The sequence below is a fragment of the Somniosus microcephalus genome, chromosome 7, assembly GCF_052327205.1.
Source record: "Somniosus microcephalus isolate GS21.2 chromosome 7, FLI_Smic_1.0, whole genome shotgun sequence".
Classification (NCBI taxonomy): domain Eukaryota; kingdom Metazoa; phylum Chordata; class Chondrichthyes; order Squaliformes; family Somniosidae; genus Somniosus; species Somniosus microcephalus.
Window position 1 is genome coordinate 24,168,882 of NC_140993.1, and position 23,536 is coordinate 24,192,417.

At 48.1% G+C, this 23,536-nt stretch overlaps 1 protein-coding gene across 1 annotated transcript in view; it reads right to left on the reverse strand.

Moving 5' to 3' along the window:
• The window catches only part of cdh7a (cadherin 7a), a 157,806-nt gene that overhangs the window by 64,702 nt on the left and 69,568 nt on the right, over positions 1 to 23,536 (reverse strand). Inside the window, exon 6 of the mRNA XM_085992296.1 lies at positions 923 to 1,110. Within this exon, the coding sequence (XP_085848422.1) occupies positions 923 to 1,110 (188 nt within the window). The remainder of the gene's footprint in view (positions 1 to 922; positions 1,111 to 23,536) is intronic.

Genomic DNA, 23,536 nt, shown 5'->3' on the forward strand with positions numbered 1-23,536 from the left:
CATCCCTAATTGCCCTCAAGAAGGTGGTGGTGAGCTGCCTTCTTGAACCACAGCAGTCTGTGTGGTGAAGGTACTCCCACAGTGCTGTTAGGGAGGGAGTTCCAGGATTTTGACCCAGGACGTTGAAGGATCGGTGATATATTTCCAAGTCAGGATGGTGTGTGTGACTTGGAGGGGAACTTGGAGGTGGTGGTGTTCCCATGCACCTGCTGCCCTTGTCCTTCTAGGCATAGAGGTCGTGGGTTTGGGAGGTGCTGCCGAAGAAGCCTTGGCGAGTTGCTGCAGTGCATCTTGTAGAGGGTACACACTGCAGCCACAGTACGCCAGTGGTGGAGGGAGTGACTGTTTAAGGTGGTGGATGGGGTGCCAGTCAAGCGAGCTGCATTATCCTGGATGGTGTCGAGCTTCTTGAGTGTTGTTGGAGCTGCACTCATCCAGGCAAGTGGAGAGTATTCCATCACACTCCTGGGGCTTTGGGGAGTCAGGAGGTGACTTTAAGGGACTTTAGATTTCATGGTGAAGATTTAAAGCTATAATTGAAAGATTTGATACAGGGGGTAGACTAACTCTGATGTGGGATTATTGCAGAGAAAACAGGGTCAGATAGCTAACAGCAAGAAAGGTTATAAATAGTTTTAGATGCACTGGAAGTCAGCCAAAGTGCGGTGTTGTAACTGAGAAACCAGTAGGCGACAAGAGAGACAGTAACCACAAGTGACAACGTTGAAAATTAATGTATAATCTATCATTTCAAAACCTGTATGTACTGTCCCGCTACATTGAGAGTGATATTGTGCTCTGGTTTGTGCTGTGATTAAATTCCCTTCAGTTCAGTTCCGCAAAGGCTAGCAGAATTCAATTTAGTCAACAAAGCCTTCATTCTCACACCTCAGCAGAAGATTTTCCATTTGCCCGGTCTTACCTTCTGAAGAGCGATGATCCCCTCCTGCGTCTCCTTGTCAGTCGAAATTCTGAGAACGGCAAGGCCATCGCCATCAATGATCCTGTATTCCATCTCAGCGTTTGGACCAATGTCGGCATCGAGAGCTTTTATCTTAGCAATGGTTGAAGCCACAGGCAAAGATTCAGGCACGTTGTACTGATAAAATCCTGCAGGGAAGAAAGTTAAAAAAAACGTCATCCACCCAAAATCCGCTGCACTCATTTCCTGCGCTGATGAGCGCTCGGGGAGGATGTAGAAATAATCCCGATTTTAACCCCAACGCGCCCAGCAGTTGCGGGGTGAGCGACAGAAATGAAGAAGGAACGAGTCTTACTGCCCCCATTCCCGCCAGAGACCCGCCGACCGCCATTTTAACTCGGGAGCTGACTCTGGTGGGATGCAGACCCGCTGGGAAGAGGCAGATCCCTCATTACTAAATACAATACAGGCTATCGCTGTAACTGCCACCAGCCCTACAACCTTCCAAGATCTCTGCGCTCCTTCAATTCTGGCCTCTTGCGGATCCCTGGATTTTCATCGCTCCACCACAGGCGGCCGTATCTTCAGCTGCCTCTGCCCTAAGCTCTGGAATTCCCTCAATGGCTTGCATGTCAGCCGTGGCGGAGTGGGTAACCCTCTCATCTACTGAGTCAGAAGGTCGTGGGTTCAAAAGTCCCACTCCAGAGACTTGAGCACAACAATTCCTGGCTGACACTGGCCAATATTTATTGCTCAGCCAACATAACAAAAAACAAATTATCTGGACATTGTCACATCTCCTACGTTACAAAAGTGACTGCTCTTCAAAAGTACTTCGTCAGCTGTAAAGTGATTCGGGACGTCCTGAGGTTGTGAAAGACAGAAAGACTTGCATTTATATAGCGCCTTTAACGACCACCGGACATCTCAAAGCGCTTTACAGCCAATGAAGTACCTTTTGAAGTGGAGTCACCGTTGTAATATGGGAAACGCAGCAGCCAAATTGCACACAGCAAGCTCCCACAGACAGCAATGTGATAATGACCAGATAATCTGTTTTTTTGTTATGTTGATTGAGGGATAAATATTGGCCCAGGACACCGGGGATAACTCCCCTGCTCTTCTTTGAAAATAGTGCCATGGGATCTTTTACGTCCACCTGAGAGAGCAGAAGGAGGCCTCGGTTTAACGTCTCATCCGAAAGACGGCACCTCCGACAGTGCGGCACTCCCCCAGCACTGCACTGGAGTGTCAGCCTAGCTTTATGTGCTCAAGTCTCTGGAGTGGGACTGTGAACCCACAACCTTCTGTCTCAGAGACGAGTGTGCGACCCACTGAGCCCCAGCTGACACAAGGTGCTATATAAATGCAAGTCTTTCTCTCTGTTTGTATAGCACCTTTAATGTAGTAACACGTCCCAGGGCGCTTCACAGGAGCGTCATGAAACCAAATTTCACACCGAGCCACATAAGGAGATATTAGGACAGGTGACCAAATTGCCCCCCCCGAATGTGGGCAGGTTTCCCGTTAGCTCAGCGAATCAGCCAGGCAACCCACCGGTCAAATTAACCCTGCAGGTTAAAATATCCCTGGCCTCACACGCTCTGCAGTGGATGAGTGTCACACTCACTCTGTCACCCACTCGGCCAAAGCCCAGTCAGAGTTAAACAAGCAGGGCCCATGTGTTGGAATCTCCTGATCGGTATTCTGGCAGATCAGAAGATCGAGACTGCAACAAAACATTTTCATTTCTTTCAGCAGTGGGACCCAGCTTTAAATGCAGCCCACAAAGATCAGATGGCAATATTCCCTTTTCCTTTGACTGTTACACGCTATAGGCATTGTCAGCTGTGGCTCAGTTGGTGAGCACGCTCGCCTCTGATGTCAGAATGGTTGTGTGTTCAACACCCACTCCAGACCCTTGAGCACAAAAATCTATCCTGGCACTCCAGCATAGTCCTGAGCGAGCGGTTGGAGATGCTGTGTTTTGGATGAGGTGTTAAACCCAGGCTGCGACGAGCGAACACAAAGGGCTCGAATTTCCAAGCCCCGTGGCGGCGGGTTTGGAGGCGGGAGTGGGGGGAAAATTGCAGAATCGGGGGGCACGAACCCTTCCCGCCCCCAACCCGCCTCCATGCCCGTTTCCCAGGAGGCGGGTACCCGAGCTGTGCTGGGAAGGGGTTAGTGCCGATTAACTGACTGTTAACAGGTAGTTAACAGGCAGTTTTTGGCCTAATCCCTATTTTTAGCCCTGAAGTGTGGGCTTCCCGACGGCTCCAAACCACGCCAAATTAGCGAGGCTGAAGGGCTTGGAGGGTTCGAGATGTCCGGTGTTCAGGTGAGTGATGGGTGCATGAGTGCAGAGGTAAGTGTGTTTGGTATGTGTAAAGTGTTTAAATAAGTTTTACTTACCTTTACTTACTAATGCAGGCTTCCTTCCTTCAGGTCTCGGGAGTCCCTCATCTCACTGGCACAGAAAGCAGAATGGCCGCTATCTGTCAAAAGTTGCAGCCTCTGCTTTCTGTTCTGGAGAGATTTCTAACCGAGTCTGTGGAGAAGGACTCAAGTTAGAAGTCAGATTGTCAGTGTTTGACAGCTTCACAGAGCTGTCAAATGCTGATATTTCATCTGTCAAAAGCTCTTGACAGATGAAATGTCAATCCCTGACGTCACCTGTAACCGGGTGTCTCTTAATTTGCCTGCTGAGTCCGCTAGGCGGGCTCAACAAGGTCAATCAAGGGAAAATCGCGTGGGTTGGCCACAAATCGATGGAGGCGGGACTACAACCCAAAAAGTGGGAGTCCCGCCTCCATCACGTCCCCATTGACAAAATCCAGCCCAAAAGATCCCACGGCACTATTTCGAAGAAGAGCAGGGGAGTTCTCCCCAGTGTCCTGGCCAATATTTATCCCTCAACCAACATCACTAAAAACAGATCATCTGGTCATTATCTCATTTGCTGTTTGTGGGAGCTTGCTGTGCGCAAATTGGCTGCCACGTTTCCTACATTACAACAGTGACTACACTTCAAAAAATACTTAAGTAAAATACTGCGGATGCTGGAAATCTGAAATAAAAACAGAAAATGCTGGAAATGCTCAGCAGGTCAGGCAGCATCTGTGGAGAGAGAAACAGAGTTAACGTTTCAGGTCGATGACCTTTCGCGAAAGGACTTAATTGGCAGTAAAGCACTTTGTGACATCCTGAGGTTGTGAAAGGCGCTATATAAATGCAAGTCTTTCTTCATATTGTTCTGGCTCAATAACAATAGTTGTGGCTTTAACTTGTAACAACAGCCATACAATAATTGTATAATTAACAAGAGACAAGGTTGTAGTGAATGAACTTCAGAATGGTTGTATTCAGCCTGCCTGACTGAAACTTTCTCGTTTTAACTTCACTAATTTTATGGCTAGAATTACAGAGAAATTACAACAGGGGAACAGGCCGCCCGGCCCAATCAGTCCCGGCCGGTGCTTATCCTCCTCATCAGCAGTAGTCCATAAGGCTGAAGTAGTAGCGGAAGCCAAGCACAGGCAGCGCAAGGAGCGCACGTCAACCCAAGCACACCACCCACCTGCCCCTCCAACCAGCGTCTGCCCCACCTGTGACAGAGACTGTAGGTCCCGCATTGGACTCATCAGTCACCAGAGAACTCATTTTTAATGTGGAAGCAAGTCATCCTCGGTCCCGAGGGACTGCCTAAGAAGAAGAAGAAGTAGTGGAAATATTTTGCGATCTGGTCTGCCAGTGGCTGGCCAGCACATCAACAGCAAGCTATACAGGTGCTGCACGCCAAACACCTGGAGTTCACCCCAGCTCACCCAGACACTACCTGCAAGAGGCTTGGTGGTGCAACAGAACGCCATCAGGCACTGACAGAGCAGGTGATCGGAGCGGGCGATCGGAGAGGGTGAGCGGAGAAGGCGATCGGAGCGGGCGATCGGAGCGGGTGATCAGAGCGGACGGTCGGAGCGGGCGGTCGGAGCGGGCGGTCGGAGCGGACGGTCGGAGCGGGCAGTCGGAGCAGGCGGTCGGAGCGGGCGGTCGGAGCGAGCGATCGGAGTGGGCGATCGGAGCAGGCGGTCGGAGCGAGCGATCGGAGCGGGTGATCAGAGCGGGCGGTCGGAGCGGGCGGTCGGAGCGAGCGATCGGAGCGGGCGATCGGAGCGGGCGGTCGGAGCGGGCGATCGGAGCGGGCGATCGGAGCGGGTGATCGGAGCGGGTGATCTGAGCGGGCGGTCGGAGCGAGCGATCGGAGCGAGCGATCGGAGTGGGCGATCGGAGCAGGCGGTCGGAGTGGGCGATCGGAGCAGGCGGTCGGAGCGGGCGATCGGAGCGAGCGATCGGAGTGGGCGATCTGAGCAGGCGGTCGGAGTGGGCGATCGGAGCAGGCGGTCGGAGCGGGCGATCGGAGCGGGTGATCGGAGCGGGTGATCTGAGCACTGTCGACTAATAACAGAAACATCCATGTGAATCAGACCCCACGTTTAACTTCCCCGCGCCCCCCGCAGCCTCCCCCCTTCTCCCACTCCCGAGCCCACCACAACCTGGTGGATCCTGGTCGGGGTAATTTAATGTCAGGCAGCAACTACCCTATGTGATTCCACTGCTTTCCCGCCGTGTGCCAATATTAATCTGCTGTTTCGGGCAGGCGAGCGGGACACCTGCAGGAAGGCAGATGGGTCCTTCTTTAATATGCTGATCGAGACCCGACTGCAAGTTTAGTCAGAGACCTGAGCGGGGGAGCAGTGAGGGCTCCCCACATCAGGTCAAACCTGCCGCGAGGCAGATCATGGACCAGGAGAGGCCTGGGATTTTTTTTCTAAGGTATGCCTGTTGCTGCTCCTGTCATACATTGCTTGCTCTACATTGACCCAGGGTTGACCTCACAGCTTGATAATCACAGAGCGAGGGTTGCGCTGGTCCATTAGATTATTGATTGCGGTTGTATTCTCTATGGAATTCTCTTCCCCAGAGGGCTGTGGAGGCTCAGTCATTGAATATCTATCTACAAGGCTGAGATCACTAGATTTTTGGACTCATGGGGAATCGAGGGATATGGGGATAGGATGGAAAAGTGGAGTTGAGGTTGAAGATCAGCCATGATCTTATTGAATGGCGGAGCAGGCTCGAGGGGCCATAGAGCCTACTCCTGCTCCTATTTTTTATGTTCTTATAAATCTATTGTTGCTGACAGCCTATAGTGCCTCATGGATGCCCCGTTTTGGGAAATCGGATCTGTCGTTAGGCTCTCCTCCGTGGCACAGCAGTAATCTTCCACTTCTCCCAATTGCTTTCTGTTTCCTATTTTAAAGTATTTCATACCCAGCTCTTTGATGTACCCTCGCATTTTTGTGGCTTTTTAGTTGCCACGTCTTTTATATGGAACTTTTTTATATGAAAATCTAGCTGAAAAACGAAATTAACCTGTGTCGATGGGCGATCCAGTGTCTACTTTATCTGTAAATATCCAGCAAGATCTTCTCTTTCAAAATCCTCTCTGAGGGTTATTGTTGTTGAAGAGCTCCTGTAGTCTGGCACTCAGGAAACTGTTAGCTTACCTGTTGTTGATGCTGTTGATGTGGTTGCCAAGGTGAGCTTCTGACCCTTTACAAATATCGGTACTACCTTTATGTGCTTCCAGATCCACTGAACCACACGAGTGCGCACTGATCCTTCCTTGACGACAGCCAGTGAACAATAGATTTCCCTCCCTGGTGTCCTGCAGCACGTTTATATATAAATATAAAATCATAATCTGATCTGGAGGATTTGCAAGTCCCCCGAGATATTAATACCTCCATCGTGCTGACTTTGAAATCCTCGAGGATACCGTTCTCCACTGAAGATAGCAAGGTAGCGTCATCATAGAATCATTGAACGATACAGCACAGAAGGAGGCCATTCCACCCATCGTGCCTGTGCCGGCTCTTTGAAAGAGTCACCCAATTAGTCCCACTCCCCCTGCTCTTTCCCCATAGCCCTGCAAATGTTTCCTTTTCAACTATTTATCCAATACCCCTTTTGAAAGTTACTATTGAATCTGCTTCCACCGCCCTTTCAGGCAGCGCGTTCCAGATCACAACAACTCGCTGCGTAAAATAAATTCTCCTCATCTCCCCTCTGATCCTTTTGCCAATTACCTTAGGTCTGTGTCCTCTGGTTATCTACTCTCCTGCCAGTGGTAACGGTTTCTCCTTATTTACTCTAACAAAACCCCTCAATTTTGAACACCTCTTTTAAATCTCCCCTTAACCTTCTCTGCTCTAAGGAGAACAATCCCAGCTTCTCCGGTACTCTCCACGTAACTGAAGACCCTCATCCCTGGTACCATTCTAGTAAATCTCCTCTGCACCCTCTCCGTGGCCTTGACATCCTTCCTAAAGTGTGGTGCCTAGAATTGGACACAATACTCCAATCTTTCTAAATGGTGAAAGGCTAAAAAAAAGTGGAGGTCCAACGGCGGGTTCAGCAGAGGCGAGGTCAGAGAGCTTGGACCTGTGGGAGAGCAGCAGCGCGACCGGCGGCACTTAAAACCGGCGGGTTCAGCAGAGGCGAGGTCAGAGAGCTTGGACCTGTGGGAGAGCAGCAGCGCGACCGGCGGCACTTAAAACCGGCGGGTTCAGCAGAGGCGAGGTCAGAGAGCTTGGACCTGTGGGAGAGCAGCAGCGCGACCGGCGGCACTTAAAACCGGCGGGTTCAGCAGAGGCGAGGTCAGAGAGCTTGGACCTGTGGGAGAGCAGCAGCGCGACCGGCGGCACTTAAAACCGGCGGGTTCAGCAGAGGCGAGGTCAGAGAGCTTGGACCTGTGGGAGAGCAGCAGCGCGACCGGCGGCACTTAAAACCGGCGGGTTCAGCAGAGGCGAGGTCAGAGAGCTTGGACCTGTGGGAGAGCAGCAGCGCGACCGGCGGCACTTAAAACCAGCGGGTTCAGCAGAGGCGAGGTCAGAGAGCTTGGACCTGTGGGAGAGCAGCAGCGCGACCGGCGGCACTTAAAACCGGCAGGTTCAGCAGAGGCGAGGTCAGAGAGCTTGGACCTGTGGGAGAGCAGCAGCGCGACCGGCGGCACTTAAAACCGGCGGGTTCAGCAGATGCGAGGTCAGAGAGCTTGGACCTGTGGGAGAGCAGCAGCGCGACCGGCGGCACTTAAAACCGGCGGGTTCAGCAGAGGCGGGACCAAATCAACAGCAGAGCAGAGAGGCCCACAGCCCCGAGACCGGAGAAGCAGCGGACCTGCGCGGGAGCAGCCCGAGGCGGGAGAGCTTAAAGGCTTGAGAGGGAGCAGTCAGAGGCACCGACCAATCCAGGTTCCAGGAGAGAGCTGGTGCAGTCGGGAGAGCAGGAGGCCAGTAACTGCTGGGGCAGTCGGGAGAGCAGGAGGCCAGTAACTCTTATATAAGTGGAGCTGTTGCTAAACCCGAAACACTACAGTGTAGTGTCTCCCACCCTTCCACCTCCTCTAACCTTTTAGGGGTTAGGGGAAGTTGAAAAGGTAGGTTCAATTTATTTTATTTCAGGAGCCTAACCTAGGTGGAAAAGGTTCCAGGACAGGAGGCGGCAGTGAAAATACAACACCAGAAAACAGGTAGGTGACTGGTTGGTGAGTACTTTCACAAACTTAGTCTAAGTAGAATTCAATAATTAAGCTAAATCGTAGTAAATAAAAGGGTCTTGTAAGGGTTAAGTCATGGAAGGGCAGCTCAGAACCGTGTCATGCTCCTCCTGTGCCATGTGGGAAATCAGGGACACTGTCCCTGACAACTATGTGTGCAGGAAGTGTGTCCAGCTGCAGCTCCTAGCGGACCGCATGGCGGCGCTGGAGCTGCGAATGGACTCACTCTGGAGCATACGCGATGCTGAGGATCTTGTGGATAGCACATTCAGTGAGTTGGTCACACCGCAGGTAAAGGCTAGCTCAGACAGTAAATGGGTGACCAAAAGGCAGGGTAAAGGCAGGAAGGTAGTGCAGGAGTCACCTGCGGTCATCTCCCTCCAAAACAGGTTTACCGTTTTGGGTACTGTTGGGGGAGATGACTTATCAGGGGAAGGCACCAGCAGCCAGGTTCAGGGCACCATGACTGGCTCTGCTGCACAGAAGGGCGGGAAAAAGAGGGATAGGGCTATAGTGATAGGGGATTCAATTGCAAGGGGGATAGACAGGAGTTTCTGTGGCCGAGACCGAGACTCCAAGATGGTATGTTGCCTCCCTGGTGCAAGGGTCAAGGATGTCTCGGAGCGGGTGCAGAGCATTCTGAAGGGGGAGGGGGATCAGCCAGTTGTCGTGGTACATGTAGGTACCAACGATGTAGGTAAAAAGAGGGAGGAGGTCCTACAAGCTGAATTTAGGGAGTTAGGAGCTAAATTGAAAAGTAGGACCTCAAAGGTAGTAATCTCTGGATTGCTACCAGTGCCACGAGCTAATAAGTTTAGAGAGAGTAAGATAGATAAGCTAAATACGTGGCTTGAGCAGTGGTGCAAGGGAGAGGGATTTAAATTCTTGAGGCATTGGAACCAGTTCTTGGGGAGGAGTGACCTGTACCAAGGGGACGGTCTACACCTGAACTGTGAGGGAGCCGATGTCCTCGGGGTAATATTTTCTAGGGCGGTTCGGGAGGATTTAAACTAATTTGGCAGGGGGATGGGAACCTAGGTAGTGGAAAAGAGGGAAGTCATATGAAGTCAGAAATAGATGGTAGAAAGGTGAGAAGCAATAAGCAAAGGAGAGAAACACAAAGGGCCAAACTAATTCATAATGAGAGTGTGAAAAAAGCAAGCCTGAAGGCTTTGTATCTTAATGCTAGAAGCATTAGGAACAAGGTGGATGAATTAGTTGTGGAAATAGAGGTAAACAAGTATGATTTGATTGGGATTACAGAAACGTGGCTGCAGGGTGGGCAAGGCTGGGAACTTAACATCCAGGGATATACAATATTTAGGAAGGATCGGCAAAAAGGTAGGGGAGGTGGGGTAGCATTGCTGGTAAAGGAGGGGATTAATGCAATGGAAAGGAAGGATATTAACTCGGATGAAACGGAATCTGTATGGGTAGAAATGAGAAATAGCAAGGGGAGGAAAACGTTAGTGGGTGTGATATATAGGCCTCCAAATAGTAATATGGAGGTGAGGGAAGGCATAAAAAGGGAAATTAGAGAAGCGTGCGATAAGAGCACAGCTGTCATCATGGGTGACTTTAATTTACATATTGATTGGACTACGCAAACTAGTAAAAATTCTGAGGAGGAGGAATTCCTGGAATGTTTTCGGGACGGTTATCTGGACCAATATGTCGAGGAGCCGACTCGAGATCAGGCCATTTTAGACTGGGTATTGTGCAATGAGAAGGGACTTATCAGCAATCTTCTTGTACGAGGCCCCTTGGGTCAGAGCGATCATAATATGATCGAGCTCTCAGTCGAGATGGAGAGTGAGGAAATTGAATCAGAGACTAAGGTCCAGAACTTAAATAAAGGGAATTACGAGGGTATGAGACGGGAATTGGGTAAGATTGATTGGGTGGTGTTTCTGGGGGGATTGACAGTGGATAGACAATGGCAAGCATTCAAAGATAGAATGGAAGAATTCCAGAACATGTTTATACCAGTTTGGCACAAAAATAAACCTAAAAAGGTGACTCAACCGTGGATAACGAGGGAAATTAGGGACAGCATAAAATCAAAAAAAAGGGCATATCAACTGGCAAAAAAAAGCACCAGACCGGAAGATTGGGGGCAGTACAAGATACAGCAAAAGAGGACAAAGGGATTAATCAGGAAGGGGAAAATAGAATACGAAAGTAAACTTGCAGCAAACATAAAGACAGACTGCAAAAGCTTTTATCGGTATATCAGGAGGAAAAGACTGGTAAAATCCCAAGTCGGTCCCTTGCAGTCCGATTCGGGAGAATATATAATGGAGAATAAGGAAATGGCAGACCAATTAAACTCATACTTTGGTTCTGTATTCACAAAGGAGGACACAAATAACCTCCCAGGAATATCGGCAAACATAGGGACTAATGAGAGGGAGGAGCTGACAGAAATTAGTATCTCTAGGGATATGGTGCTGGGTAAGTTGAGGGGACTGAAGGCCGACAAATCCCCGGGGCCTGATAAACTACATCCTAGGGTACTTAAGGAGGTGGCCCTGGAGATAGCAGATGCTCTAAGGATCATCTTCCGGAACTCCATTGACTCGGGAACAGTACCCGTGGATTGGAGGGTAGCTAATGTTACCCCAATATTTAAAAAGGGGGATAGAGAGAAAGCAGGGAATTATAGACCAGTAAGCCTTACATCGGTTGTGGGCAGAATGCTAGAGTCCATTATTAAGGATAAAATAGCGGAGCACTTGACAAATGGGGAAAGGATCGGACAGAGTCAACATGGATTTACAAAGGGTAAATCGTGTTTGACTAATCTGCTGGAATTTTTTGAGGAAGTAACTGGTAAAATAGATGGGGGAGAGCCAGTGGATGTGGTGTACCTTGACTTCCAGAAAGCCTTCGATAAGGTTCCACACAAAAGATTATCATGCAAAATTAAGGCTCATGGGATTGGGGGCAAAGTATTAACGTGGATAGAGAACTGGCTGGCGGATAGAAAACAGAGAGTTGGAATAAACGGCTCGTTTTCGGAGTGGCAGGCAGTGACCAGCGGGGTGCCGCAAGGATCTGTCCTGGGACCCCAGCTGTTCACAATATATATAAATGATCTGGATCAGGGAATTGGATGCAATATTTCCAAATTCGCTGACGACACTAAACTAGGAGGAGGGGTGGGCTCTGATGAGGATGTCAGGAGGCTACAGTGCGATTTGGACAGGTTGGGGGAATGGGCGGATACGTGGCAGATGCACTATAATGTGGATAAATGCGAGGTTATCCACTTTGGGGGTAAAAACAGGAGGGTAGATTATTATCTAAATGGCAATAGATTGGGAGATGGGGAAGTGCAGAGGGACCTGGGTGTTCTTGTGCACCAGTCACTGAAGGAGAGCATGCAGGTGCAACAGGCGATTAAGAAGGCAAATGGTATGTTGGCCTTCATATCAAGGGGGTTCGAGTATAGGAATAGGGATACCTTACTACAGCTGTACAAGGTGCTGGTGAGACCGCATCTGGAGTATTGTGTACAGTTTTGGTCGCCCCATCTGCGGAAGGATGTTCTTGCCATGGAAAGAGTGCAACGGCGATTCACCAGGCTGATACCTGGAATGGCGGGAATGACCTACGAAGAGAGATTAAATAGTTTGGGCTTGTACTCACTGGAGTTTAGAAGATTGAGAGGGGATCTCATCGAAACATATAAAATTATGGCAGGCCTGGACAGGCTGAATTCAGAGAGAATGTTTCCAATGGCCGGGGAGCACAGAACCAGGGGCCACAGTCTAAAAATAGCGGGCAAATCATTTAAAACAGAGATGAGGAAGAATTTCTTCACTCAAAGAGTGGTGAGCCTGTGGAATTCCCTGCCACAGAGGGCTGCGAAGGCTAATTCAATAAATATTTTCAAGAGAGAATTGGATATATTTCTGAAGGCTAAGGGGATTAAGGGTTACGGAGAAAAGGCAGGGACGGGGTACTGAACTGGTAAGATCAGCTATGATCTCAGACGAAGATCAGCCATGATCTCATTGAATGGCGGAGCAGGCTCGAAGGGCCGAATGGCCTACTCCTGTTCCTATCTCTATGTTTCTATGTTTCTATGAGACGTGGGGTCCAGGTACCCAGGTCATTAAAATGTCATGAACAGGTACAGAAAATAATCAAAAAGGCTAATGGAATGCTAGTCTATATATCTAGAGGTCTAGAATACCCTCCCACCCCCACCCCCACCCCACCACCAACTCTAACTCATTGTCTAGAGGAATTAATATCACAAAATTGGAAGTGAAATCACCTGAATGGAACTGTCGCATCTTCCACCAGGTCTAGGTGCTAAGTTTGCTGGCCTTTAGTGCCAGTGTGAAATAGGGGAATTTTTGCTTTGGTCACCGTGAAACTTGAGGACTCAATTTGCCCTTGTTTGTATTGAATTCTGTGAAAATTCCAATTGCTGGTGGAGAACCAGGTCAGGAAACCTCAGACAGGGAGTTGGACAATCCGCAATTCACCATCTTTGAGTAGGGTGTTTGCCTGCTGGGATCCTGTTAGAGAAAGCACTTTTGGTGGCAGAAAAGTCTACCCTTTTTACAAACAAACTTGGAAGAGGATCTGCAGCAAATGCTGTTCAAGGAATCTTTGCTACCTTTAAGGAACTCGTTCCCAATGTGACTATCCAAGAAACTGTCACCTAGGAATTCAATGGCTCCATCAAATATCAGACCATGAAATCATCAGGTTCAAGCTCTCCACAAAATTCTTCAACAACTTGCCTTTCGCTATTTCTATCCGTACTAACTGTAAGAGTCATGAAAGTTTAAGAAAGAAAATACTTTAAAATATTGGTTCAATAGTATAATACAGTTAATTTACCTGACTGACTTATTGTATTGAGAAACCCCCTCTTTTCTTGTTACAATAGTATAGTGACCCCCTTTATTCTTGCTACAATGGTACAGTCCTTAAGCTTGTCACATGGTATCCAGCCATTTTACAGCTCAAGCACCACGAGGCTGGAGAAGGCAGAAGCTTTGAGGGCTGGAGCAATACAGTTTTTGACCGTGTGCGTTTAAACGTGTTTTGCTTTGTAATTCTGTTTGTAAGGTGTTACAGTAAACAGTTTAAAGACAAAGTTATGGTTTGGAACGTTTTATTTCGACACGTGTCTACTCATTGCTAAAGCCTCAAAGCTCAGTGGCTGCATGTTTGGAAATTACGAAGCGCCACTACATTAATATAGAAACATAGAAGATAGGAGCAGGAGTAGGCCATTCGGCCCTTCGAGCCTGCTCCGCCATTCAATGAGATCATGGCTGATCATCCAAATTCAGTACCCTGTCCCTGCCTTCTCCCCATATCCCTTGATCCCTTTAGCCTCAAGAAATATATCCAACTCTTTCTTGAATATATTTAATGAACTGGCCTCCACCGCCTTCTGTGGCAGAGAATTCCACAGGTTCACCACTCTCTGGGTGAAGAAATTCCTCCTCATTTCAGTCCTAAATGGCTTACCCCTTATCCTTAGACTATGACCCCTGGTTCTGGACTCCCCAGCCATCAGAAACATCCTTTCTGCATCTAGTCTGTCCAGACCTGACAGAGTTTTATAGGTTTTGATGAGATCCCCTCTCAATCTTCTAAACTCCAATGAGTATAAGCCCAATTGACACAATCTCTCCTCGTATGTCATTCCTGCCATCCCAGGTATCAGCCTGGTGAATCTTTGCTGCACTCCCTCCATGGCAAGAACGTCCTTCCTCAGGTAAGGTGACCAAAACTGCACACGATACTCAAGGTGCAGTCTCACCAAGGCCCTGTACAACTGCAGCAAGACAAATTTTAACAGACTAACCAGAAGAAAAATATCAAAGATTTTCATCATTATTTACACCTTCACAGTTCACAAGGCTGATGCCAAACCATTGAAATTAGGAACAAATTTTATAATGAAGCTACTGACTCGCATAATTCATTTACCTTTCCCAGCGAACATTTTCTCTAATTTCTAGAGTTAATGAAAGCTACTCTTGATCACAAATCAGTAAAACAAATGATCAAAGCAGGTAGAGGCTAATCTTTATTCTCTCCATTATATCAAAGCTCATAAAACAAGTCACACATGATCAAGCTTATGAATATTCGCAAGTCTATGAATAGCAAGAAATTACTTGCTGCCTTCCATCTGGAAGAGATGTATATTTTATAGTTACTCCATAATGTAACTGTAAAAATAATTATCTGTATATTAACTAGCCACTGCACTAATTTTGTAGAATGCTAACAATTTTTTTTAATACAGAATAGCTCTGCATTTTTTTTGCATTTCCTGCTTCTATTTCCATGTGTCGGCCGTGGTTCATTTGGGAGCACTCTGGCCTCTGAGTCAGGAGGTTGTGGGTTCAAGTCCCACTCCAGAGACTTGAGCACGAAAATCTAGGCTGACACACCAGTGCAGTGCTGAGGGAGTGCTGCACTGTCAGAGGAGCCGTCTTTCAGATCAGGTGTTAAACTGAGGCCCCGTCTGCTCTCTCAGGTGAACGTAAAAGATCCCATGGCATATTTCGCAGAAGAGCAGGGGAGTTATCCCCGGTGTCCTGGCCAATATTTATCCCTCAACCAACATCACTAAAACAGATCATCACATTGCTGTTTATGGGAGCTTGCTGCAAATTGGCTGCCACACTTCCCACATTACCACAGTGACTACACTTCAATAAGTGTTTCATTGGCTGTAAAGCACTTACAGATATCCTGAGGTCATGAAAGGTGCTATATAAATGTAAGTCTTTTTTCTTTTACCTTATAGTTACTCCATAATGTAACTATAAAATAAATTATCTGTATATTATCGAACCACTGCATCATTTTTGTAGAATGCTAAAAAAAACAATTTATACAGAATACCTCTGCATTTCTTTTTGCATTTCCTGCTTTTCTTTCCAACTATTGATAATGTAAGAACACATCATCTGTGAGATTGGTGATTAAAAACCTCAGCCTTCCCATAGTGCAACTTAAAAAGTGCAGAGAACATCTTAAAACTATGCACATTAGCTCGAATGTCATTTTTTTCAGTCAAGTTTGTAATCCAGAATGGTGGCCACGATTTCATCAGCCATGGTGAGGCCGGTGTGTCCGGAGTGGACAGCGGCCTCAAACTCTGCTCCCGTCTTCACCCCGCCTCCTCCAAGTGATTTTCCGCTGATTGGACTTGTTAGAAACATAGAAAAATAGGAGCAGGAGTAGGCCATTCGGCCCTTCGAGCCTGCTCCGCCATTCAATATGATTATGGCTGATCCTCTATATCAATACATATTCCCGCTCTCTCCCCATACCCCTTGATGCCTTTTGTGCCTAGAAATCTATCTATCTCCTTCTTAAATATATTCAGTGACTTGGCCTCCACAGCCTTCTGTGGTCGAGAATTCCACAGGTTCACCACCCTCTGAGTGAAGAAATTTCTCCTCATCTCTGTCCTAAATGTCCTACCCCGTACCCTGAGACTGTGACTCCTCGTTCTAGACCCCCCAGTCAGGGAAACATCCTCCCTGCATCCAGTCTGTCTAGCCCTGTCAGAATTTTATACATTTCAATGAGATCCCCTCTCATTCTTCTAAACTCTAGTGAATACAGGCCTAGTCGACCCAATCTCTCCTCATACGACAGTCCTGCCATCCCAGGAATCAGTCTGGTGAACCTTCGCTGCACTCACTCTATGGCAAGTATATCCTTTCTTAGGTAAGGAGACCAAAACTGCACACAGTACTCCAGGTGTGGTCTCACCAAGGCCCTGTATAACTGTAGTAAGACATCCTTGCTCCTGTACTCAAATCCTCTTACAATGAAGGCCAACATACCATTTGCCTTCCTAACTGCTTGCTGCACCTGCATGTTTGCTTTCAGTGACTGGTGTACAAGGACACCCAGGTCCCTTTGTACATCAGCATTTCCCAATCTAGCACCATTTAAATAATACTCTGCCTTTCTATTTTTCCTACTGAAGTGCACACTGTGTTAAGCCCACCCTGCGAGGTTCCCGGCCAATTAAAAGGAAGCGGGTCTGATGACGTCATCTAATGACGCATCATCTGCCAGTTTCCTTAAAGGGGCCATGTCCACATTGATTTTGACAGTTGTGCTGTCAGTGTTCTACAGCATTGGGGTGCTGCAAACACTGATAAGCACTGCACAGAGATGCACGGCTGCACCCATGCTTTCCCATGACTCCCTCCATATGCTTATGGAGGGAATCACAATATGCATGGAGGTTCTCTTCCATTCCAATGGGCGGGGGAGACCTCCCCAGGAGACCAACACAGCCTGGTTGCACATTGCACAGGAGGACACAAGCAGGGATGTCGTCAGGAGGACCAGGCTACAGTGGCGCAAACCTTTCAATGATCTCAATAGACATTGAAACGTTACTGCAAAGCCACACTCAACCTCACCCTGCTGTGCCACTCATCACATCCCCATCACTCTGCCTTCCCTACCCTACTTCTGCACATCCTTACTCACACCAACTTACCTTGCACCTCCACCCATCCCTCTCTATCTATATTATCACTTCCCCATCTCACAAGCCACCCCTCACACTCACCCTCATCCTAGGCCAATTATACCAACTAACAACACACAAGGATAGGCACGTGGGTGTTTTAGCCAATGTTTGTGTAAATTTTCTGTTAATGTGTTGTCAAGAATTGAAATCCTTATTGTCACCACTTTCACTTCTTGGAGAGATTTGTGTGAACCTTTGAAAGTGTCTTAGTAAGTTCCAGTGAATGGTGAGACATAATATCCCCCTGCCACCTCGCCAATGGTGATGAGTGTGAAAGGAATGGCTTGGACAATGCAGGGATGTTTTATGGTGCTGGTGTGGGGTGGAGCCAACCTGGTGCATCATGTGGCAGCCAGGGTGTACAGTGTTAAGTGAAGCAAATATGGACATGGTGAGGTCATTGCTGGCGTCCCGGGCAGCAATGTGCATGGGTGGTGATGTCTTGTGTCCAGTGCAGCATCAGGTGATTGTGGAGAAGGTTGGTGTGGATGTTGGTGCTGCTGGTGTGCCCGGTGATGCTGGTGTTGGGTTTGATCGTGCAGGGATTCTGAGGACCAAGGTGAGATTTTTTCCAGGGCACCGATGCTGATGGAATAGATGGCAGGTGAGGTTGAGATGGCAAATGTAATCTGTCAATGTTGAGATAGGTTGTTCCAAGGAGGTGACAGTGGAGAGAGAGATTACTCCAAACACTTCAAAAGTGCATAAAGCTCAAAAGTGGGTTTCAATTCATTAATGCTCCAGCTTCTAAGATTGGGAAGTGACCAGCTGTGAAATGGTAGGTTTTAGACCACTTTTGCAGCTTTCACCTATTCACAGCAATCCACAGTCATTGAGAACCCGACATACTTACCTGACGTGATAGCCGCTCTCCGGGAACCTTGTTAAAAACCTGGTAAAATGGTAAATACATGGGAAATGGTTCTTAACTACCTTTTAATAAGCTTCTAACTATCTAAATTGGCTGACCCGCCGCTTGGTGCCGGGTCTGTTCAGGAATGACAGACCCAACACTTGGGAAACTGGCAAGGAGGCCGGTTTACAGCGGGATACCGACTTGCTGTCAATCTTTGTGATTTTGACAGCGGACCCGCCTCCAAACCCGCACTCTGAGCGCTGGTAAAATTCCAGCCGGCGTCCTCCATCAGGAAGAGATGTGCGAAGCTACATTACTTCGTCTCAAGAAAGCCTTCGATATGAAATAACAAGTTTGGAACAATGCGGTCTCTCGGTGATACCTCTATGTTGGCCCGGTAATTACCTTCATGACAAAAAGCCAGAAAGTTGCCATTGGGAAAGTTGGGAATCAGGCTGTGTCTTTGGGTATCCCCGGGGTTCCGCGCTGAGCCCTTTGTGATGATGGGTTTTGCCTCAGTGACCTTCTTGAAGTTGTTTAATTCAGCCTGTTATTCCAGATTGGCTCCCCTTGAATCACTAAAGAAAACCAGCACAATCAATCCAGGCGAACAGTGTATTCCTGCGGACTTACACCGTCCGCATCAGCGCTGACAAAATGCCGTGCTCTATTGATGGTTCTTACACCTTTGCTAATTCCGAGACACACCAGCACAACTTGATAATAGCCTCAAGCCTGAACTCATTTCAGTTACAATCTCTGTATCCCTATGCCGGCTATCACGTCCATATCTGATGCAGCACGTGCATGTTTCCCAATAACCTTCCACTCTGTGGCTGCTTATAGATGCATATGAAACAGAAAAGTTATTACAAATGTGTGTGCACCATGCAAAAAATAGGTTTCCACCACCTCACTGGGAGCGTACACTATAATTGGGGTAACTCAACTCAATCTGTCCAGATCAATTTAAAATACCGAGACTGGATTGTACCTTTGGGTCTTAAATACTAACGGCATTTATATTCTCCTGAATTCCTAGCCCCACAGCTCAGTGAATTTGTTATTTCCCCCTAATAGCTCTGCACTTTAGGTGATCCATACCTAAGAAATTTCGGTAGGCTCCCTGTTGATTATATTTGCCAGATTACAAAGCTTTAAGAGATACAGTGTTGCTTAACAAACTGTAACTACAGCCCTCCAAGATCTTTACACATCTCCGATTTGCAGCGCTGCACAATTGGCGGCCATTCCTTCAGCTGTCTACAACAACAACTTTCATTTCTATAGCACCTTTAACACAGTAAAACATCCCAAGGTGCTTCAAAGGAGCGATTATCAAACCAACTTTGACACTGAACCACATAAGGAGATATTAAGACAGGAAGCTTGGTCAAAGAGGTAGGTTTTAAGCAGCCTCTTAAAGGAGGCGAGGTAGAGAGGCGGAGAGAGACTTAGGGAGGGAATTCCAGAGCTTAAGGCCGAGGCAGCTGAAGGCACGGCCGCCACTGGTGGAGCGATGAAAATCGGAGATGCTCAAGTGGCAGAGAATTAGAGCAGCGCAGATATCTCTGAGGGTTGCAGGGCTGGAGGAGGTTACAGAGATAGGGAGGGGCGAGGCCACGGAGGGATTTGAAAACAAGGGTGAGAATTTTAAAATCGAGGCGTTGCCGGATAGGGCGCCAATGTAGGTCAGCGAGCACAGGGCTGACGGGTGAATGGGTCTTGGTGCGAGTTAGGATATGAGCAGCAAAGTCTAGGCTCTAAGCTCCCTCCGTCTTTAAAATGCTCCTTAAAAACCTACCTCTTTGACCAAGCTTCTGGTCACCTCTCTTAATAGCCCCTTGTGTGGCTCGTTGTCAAATTTTGTTTGATTACGCTCCTGTGAAGTGCCTTGGGGCATTTTACTATGTTAAAGGCGCTGTATAAATGCAAGTTGTTGTTGTCATTGTTATCGGCTTTTTATTATGTTGTTGTAATGCTTCTCCCTTTAAAAGTAGGCTATAAAAGCCCAAGGAAGTCATTCTGTTTAAATATTCACAATAAATACTTTCCTTGATTATTAGCACAATCATTGTGAGTTTTATAAGGTTCTTAATTAAACAGCCTAATCAACGGGATGTTTCAGCATCATCCTCTTCTCTGTATGGCAAAGCAACAGCCAAATTGTAAATAAGGCCTCTCCCTGGCAGCTGTCTCAGTTTGAACCAGGCTGCTCCCAACCTTAGCATCCGATCTGACCCTGAGCTGTGCTTCTAATTCCATATTCTCTCCGTCACAAACACGCCTTAGGCCGCCTCCATAACATCGTCCGTCTCCGCCCCTGTGTCAGACCATCTGCTGCTGAAACTCTCATCCATGCCTTGGTCACCTTCAGATTCGACTATTTTGAAGCTCTTCTGCTAGCCTGCCATCCTTGAATCTTCACACATTTAAGCTCATCCTAAACTCTGCTGCTCATATACTTTAGCACACCAAGTCCAGTTAACTTATCAACACCTGTGTTTACAGACTTATAATTGCTTCAATTTCCCAACGCTCCACCACCCGCACCCCCCCCAACCACTGCTACCATCCCCACTGCCAGCCTCCTCACTGCCAGCCTCCTCACTGCTACCATCCCCACTGCCAGCCTCCTCACTGCCAGCCTCCTCACTGCCACCATCCCCACTGCCAGCCTCCTCACTGCTACTATCCCCACTGCCAGCCTCCTCACTGCCACCTCCTCACTGCCCCCTCCTTACTGCTCCCTCCCCACCACCCCTCCCCACCATCACCCCCTCCCCGCCACTCCTCCCCGCCACACCCTTCCCACCACCACCCCCTCATCCCCATCCCTCGCAACCACCAAACCCTTCCTGCCAACCCCTCACTGCCACCCCCTCCCCGCCACCCCCTCCCCACCGCCACTTCCTCCCCACCACCAACCCCTCCCCACCAACCCCTCACTGCCACGCCCGCACTGCCACCCCCTCTCCTCCACCCCCTCCCCACCACCACCCCCTCCCCACCACCACCCCCTCATCCGCACCCCCTCAGCACCACCACCCTCTCACCGCCACCCCCTCCCCACCACCAACCCCTCCCCACCAAACCCTCACTGCCACCCCCTCACCGCCACCCTCTACAACGCCAAATTAAAAATCTCATCCTTGTGTTTAAATCCCTCCATGGCCTCGCCTCTCTATTTCGTAACCTTCTCCAGCCCTACAACCTCAGAGAACTCTGTAGCCCTCCAACTGATCTGTTGTGCACCCCTCACTCCCTTCGCCCCACCATTGGTGGCCGGGCCTTCAGCTGCCTCGGCCCACAGCTTTGGAATTCCCTCCCTAAACCTTTGTCTTTCCACCGCTCTCTCCTTCTGTGAAGACCCTCCTTAAAACCACCTCTTTGATGAAGCTTGTGCTCGTCCCTCCTAGTATCTCCTTCTCTGGCTTGATGTTGCTTTCTGTCTGATTATGCTTCTGTGAAACTTCTACATTAAAGGTGACGTATAAATAGCACTACTGGCTGGGGTTTTTTAAATCAGGTTTTTTGCAGGAGGGATGAGGGAGCAAACATTTTAAGATAAACCTTTCAAGGGCAAGTAAGACAAGATCAGTGTCGGATTTGAATCCCACAGCCTAGATTTTAATATAGGCCTTATTAACTTGCCTCTGAGTGAGATGGTTATGGGTTCAAGACCCATTATGGACGTAAACCCATAATGGAGGCTGACATTTCAGAGCAGTACTGAGGGAGTGCTATATTGTCAGAGGTGCCGTCTTTTTTGGATGAGACATTAAACTGAGGCACGTCTGCCTGCTTCGGTGGACATTAAAACCAACCAATGGTACAGTTCGAAGAAGAGCGGGGAGTTCTCCCAGTGCCCTGGGCAAAATTTCTCCCTCAACCAAATCTGTCAGAAAACAGACTAAATGATCATTCATTCATTTGCTGTTTGTGGGACCTTGCCAGGCAAAGAATTGGCTGCAACATTTGCCGACATTACAACAGCGACAACCAATCGATTAACTTGATGGCGGCGCACTGGCTACCGCTTGCCACCCCCTCCGCACGCCCCCTCCCCGCACCCCCACCCCCCTTTGATCGGGACCTCGACCCCCCCTCTCACTGCCAACCGCCCCCCACCCACCGCCACCCCCCACCAGCACCCTCCCACCATCAATCAATTAAACCTATTGGTTGTAAAGCACTTTAGGAATTCCCGAGCACATGATAAGGCCCTATAAAAATGCAGATGATTTATTACTGATATCACTCATTGCGATTTCAACAAGTAATTTCAATGAATTCCAAAATCATTTCCAAATATTTTGGCTAGGTTTCAATTACAATCCCATAATAATTGTTCAAATATTTACCACTGAAAATAGTGCTCCTTCATATACTGGCAGATAGCTCAGTAACCAGAAGACACAGGTTTAAGATAACTGGCAAAAAGGGGGAACATGAGGATAATAATTTTTTACGCAGCGAGTTGTTGTGATCTGGAACGCGCTGCCTGAAAGGGCGGTGGAAGCAGATTCATTAGTGACTTTCAAAAGGGAATTGGATAAATAATAACAACAATAACTTGTATTATATAGCGCCTTTAACGTAGTAAAACGTCCCAAGGCGCTGCACTGGTGTGTTATTAGACAAAACATTTGACACCGAGCCACATAAGGCGAAATTAGGGCAGGGAAAGAGGTAGGTTTTAAGGAGCATCTTAAAGTAGGAAAGTGAGGTAGAGAGGCGGAGAGGTTTAGGGAGGGAATTCCAGAGCTTAGGGCCTAGGCAACAGAAGGCACGGCCGCCAATGGTTGAGCGATTATAATCAGGGATGCTCAAGAGGGCAGAATTAGAGGAGCGCAGATATCTCGGGGTGGGTTGTGGGGGCTGAAGGAGATTACAGAGATAGGGAGGGGCGAGGCCACAGAGGGATTTGAAAACAAGGATGAGAATTTTGAAATCGAGGCGCTGCTTAACCGGGAGCCAATGTAGGTCAGCGAGCACAGGGGTGATGGGTGAATGGGACTTGGTGCGGGTTAGGACACGGGCAGCCGAGTTTTGGAATACTTGAAGAAGAGAAATTTGCAGGGCTAAGGGGAAAAAGCAGGGGAGTGGCACTAATTAGAGAGCTCTTTCAAAGAGCCAGCACAGGCACGATGGGCTGAATGGCCTGTATCATTCTTCAATTCTATGACACTACTAGGTTACGACCTTATTCTCCATTTTAAGATTGTTTTTTACCTCAATTATTTCTAAACATAAATTTTTCAACGATGGTCCCAACCAAAATGTCATCCTCAGTGGCCGAGCATAATAAATATCTGGGACAAAGACTGCCAGTGTAAAATGTCATAAAACAAAGATGGGAAGGTAAATGCTGTAGCATGGCTGATTAACACATCATAGGTCATAGAATGAGAGCTATCCAATTAGGCCCACGCCACTGCCCTTTCCAAACAGCCCTGAAAAATGTTCCCATTCCAAGTACTTATCCTTACTTAACTTTTGAGAGTTAGCATTGAATCTGCTTCCATCACCTCTTCAGGTAGTGCGTTCCAGAACTCGCTACAACAAATAGAAACTCTCCTCATAAGAACAGAA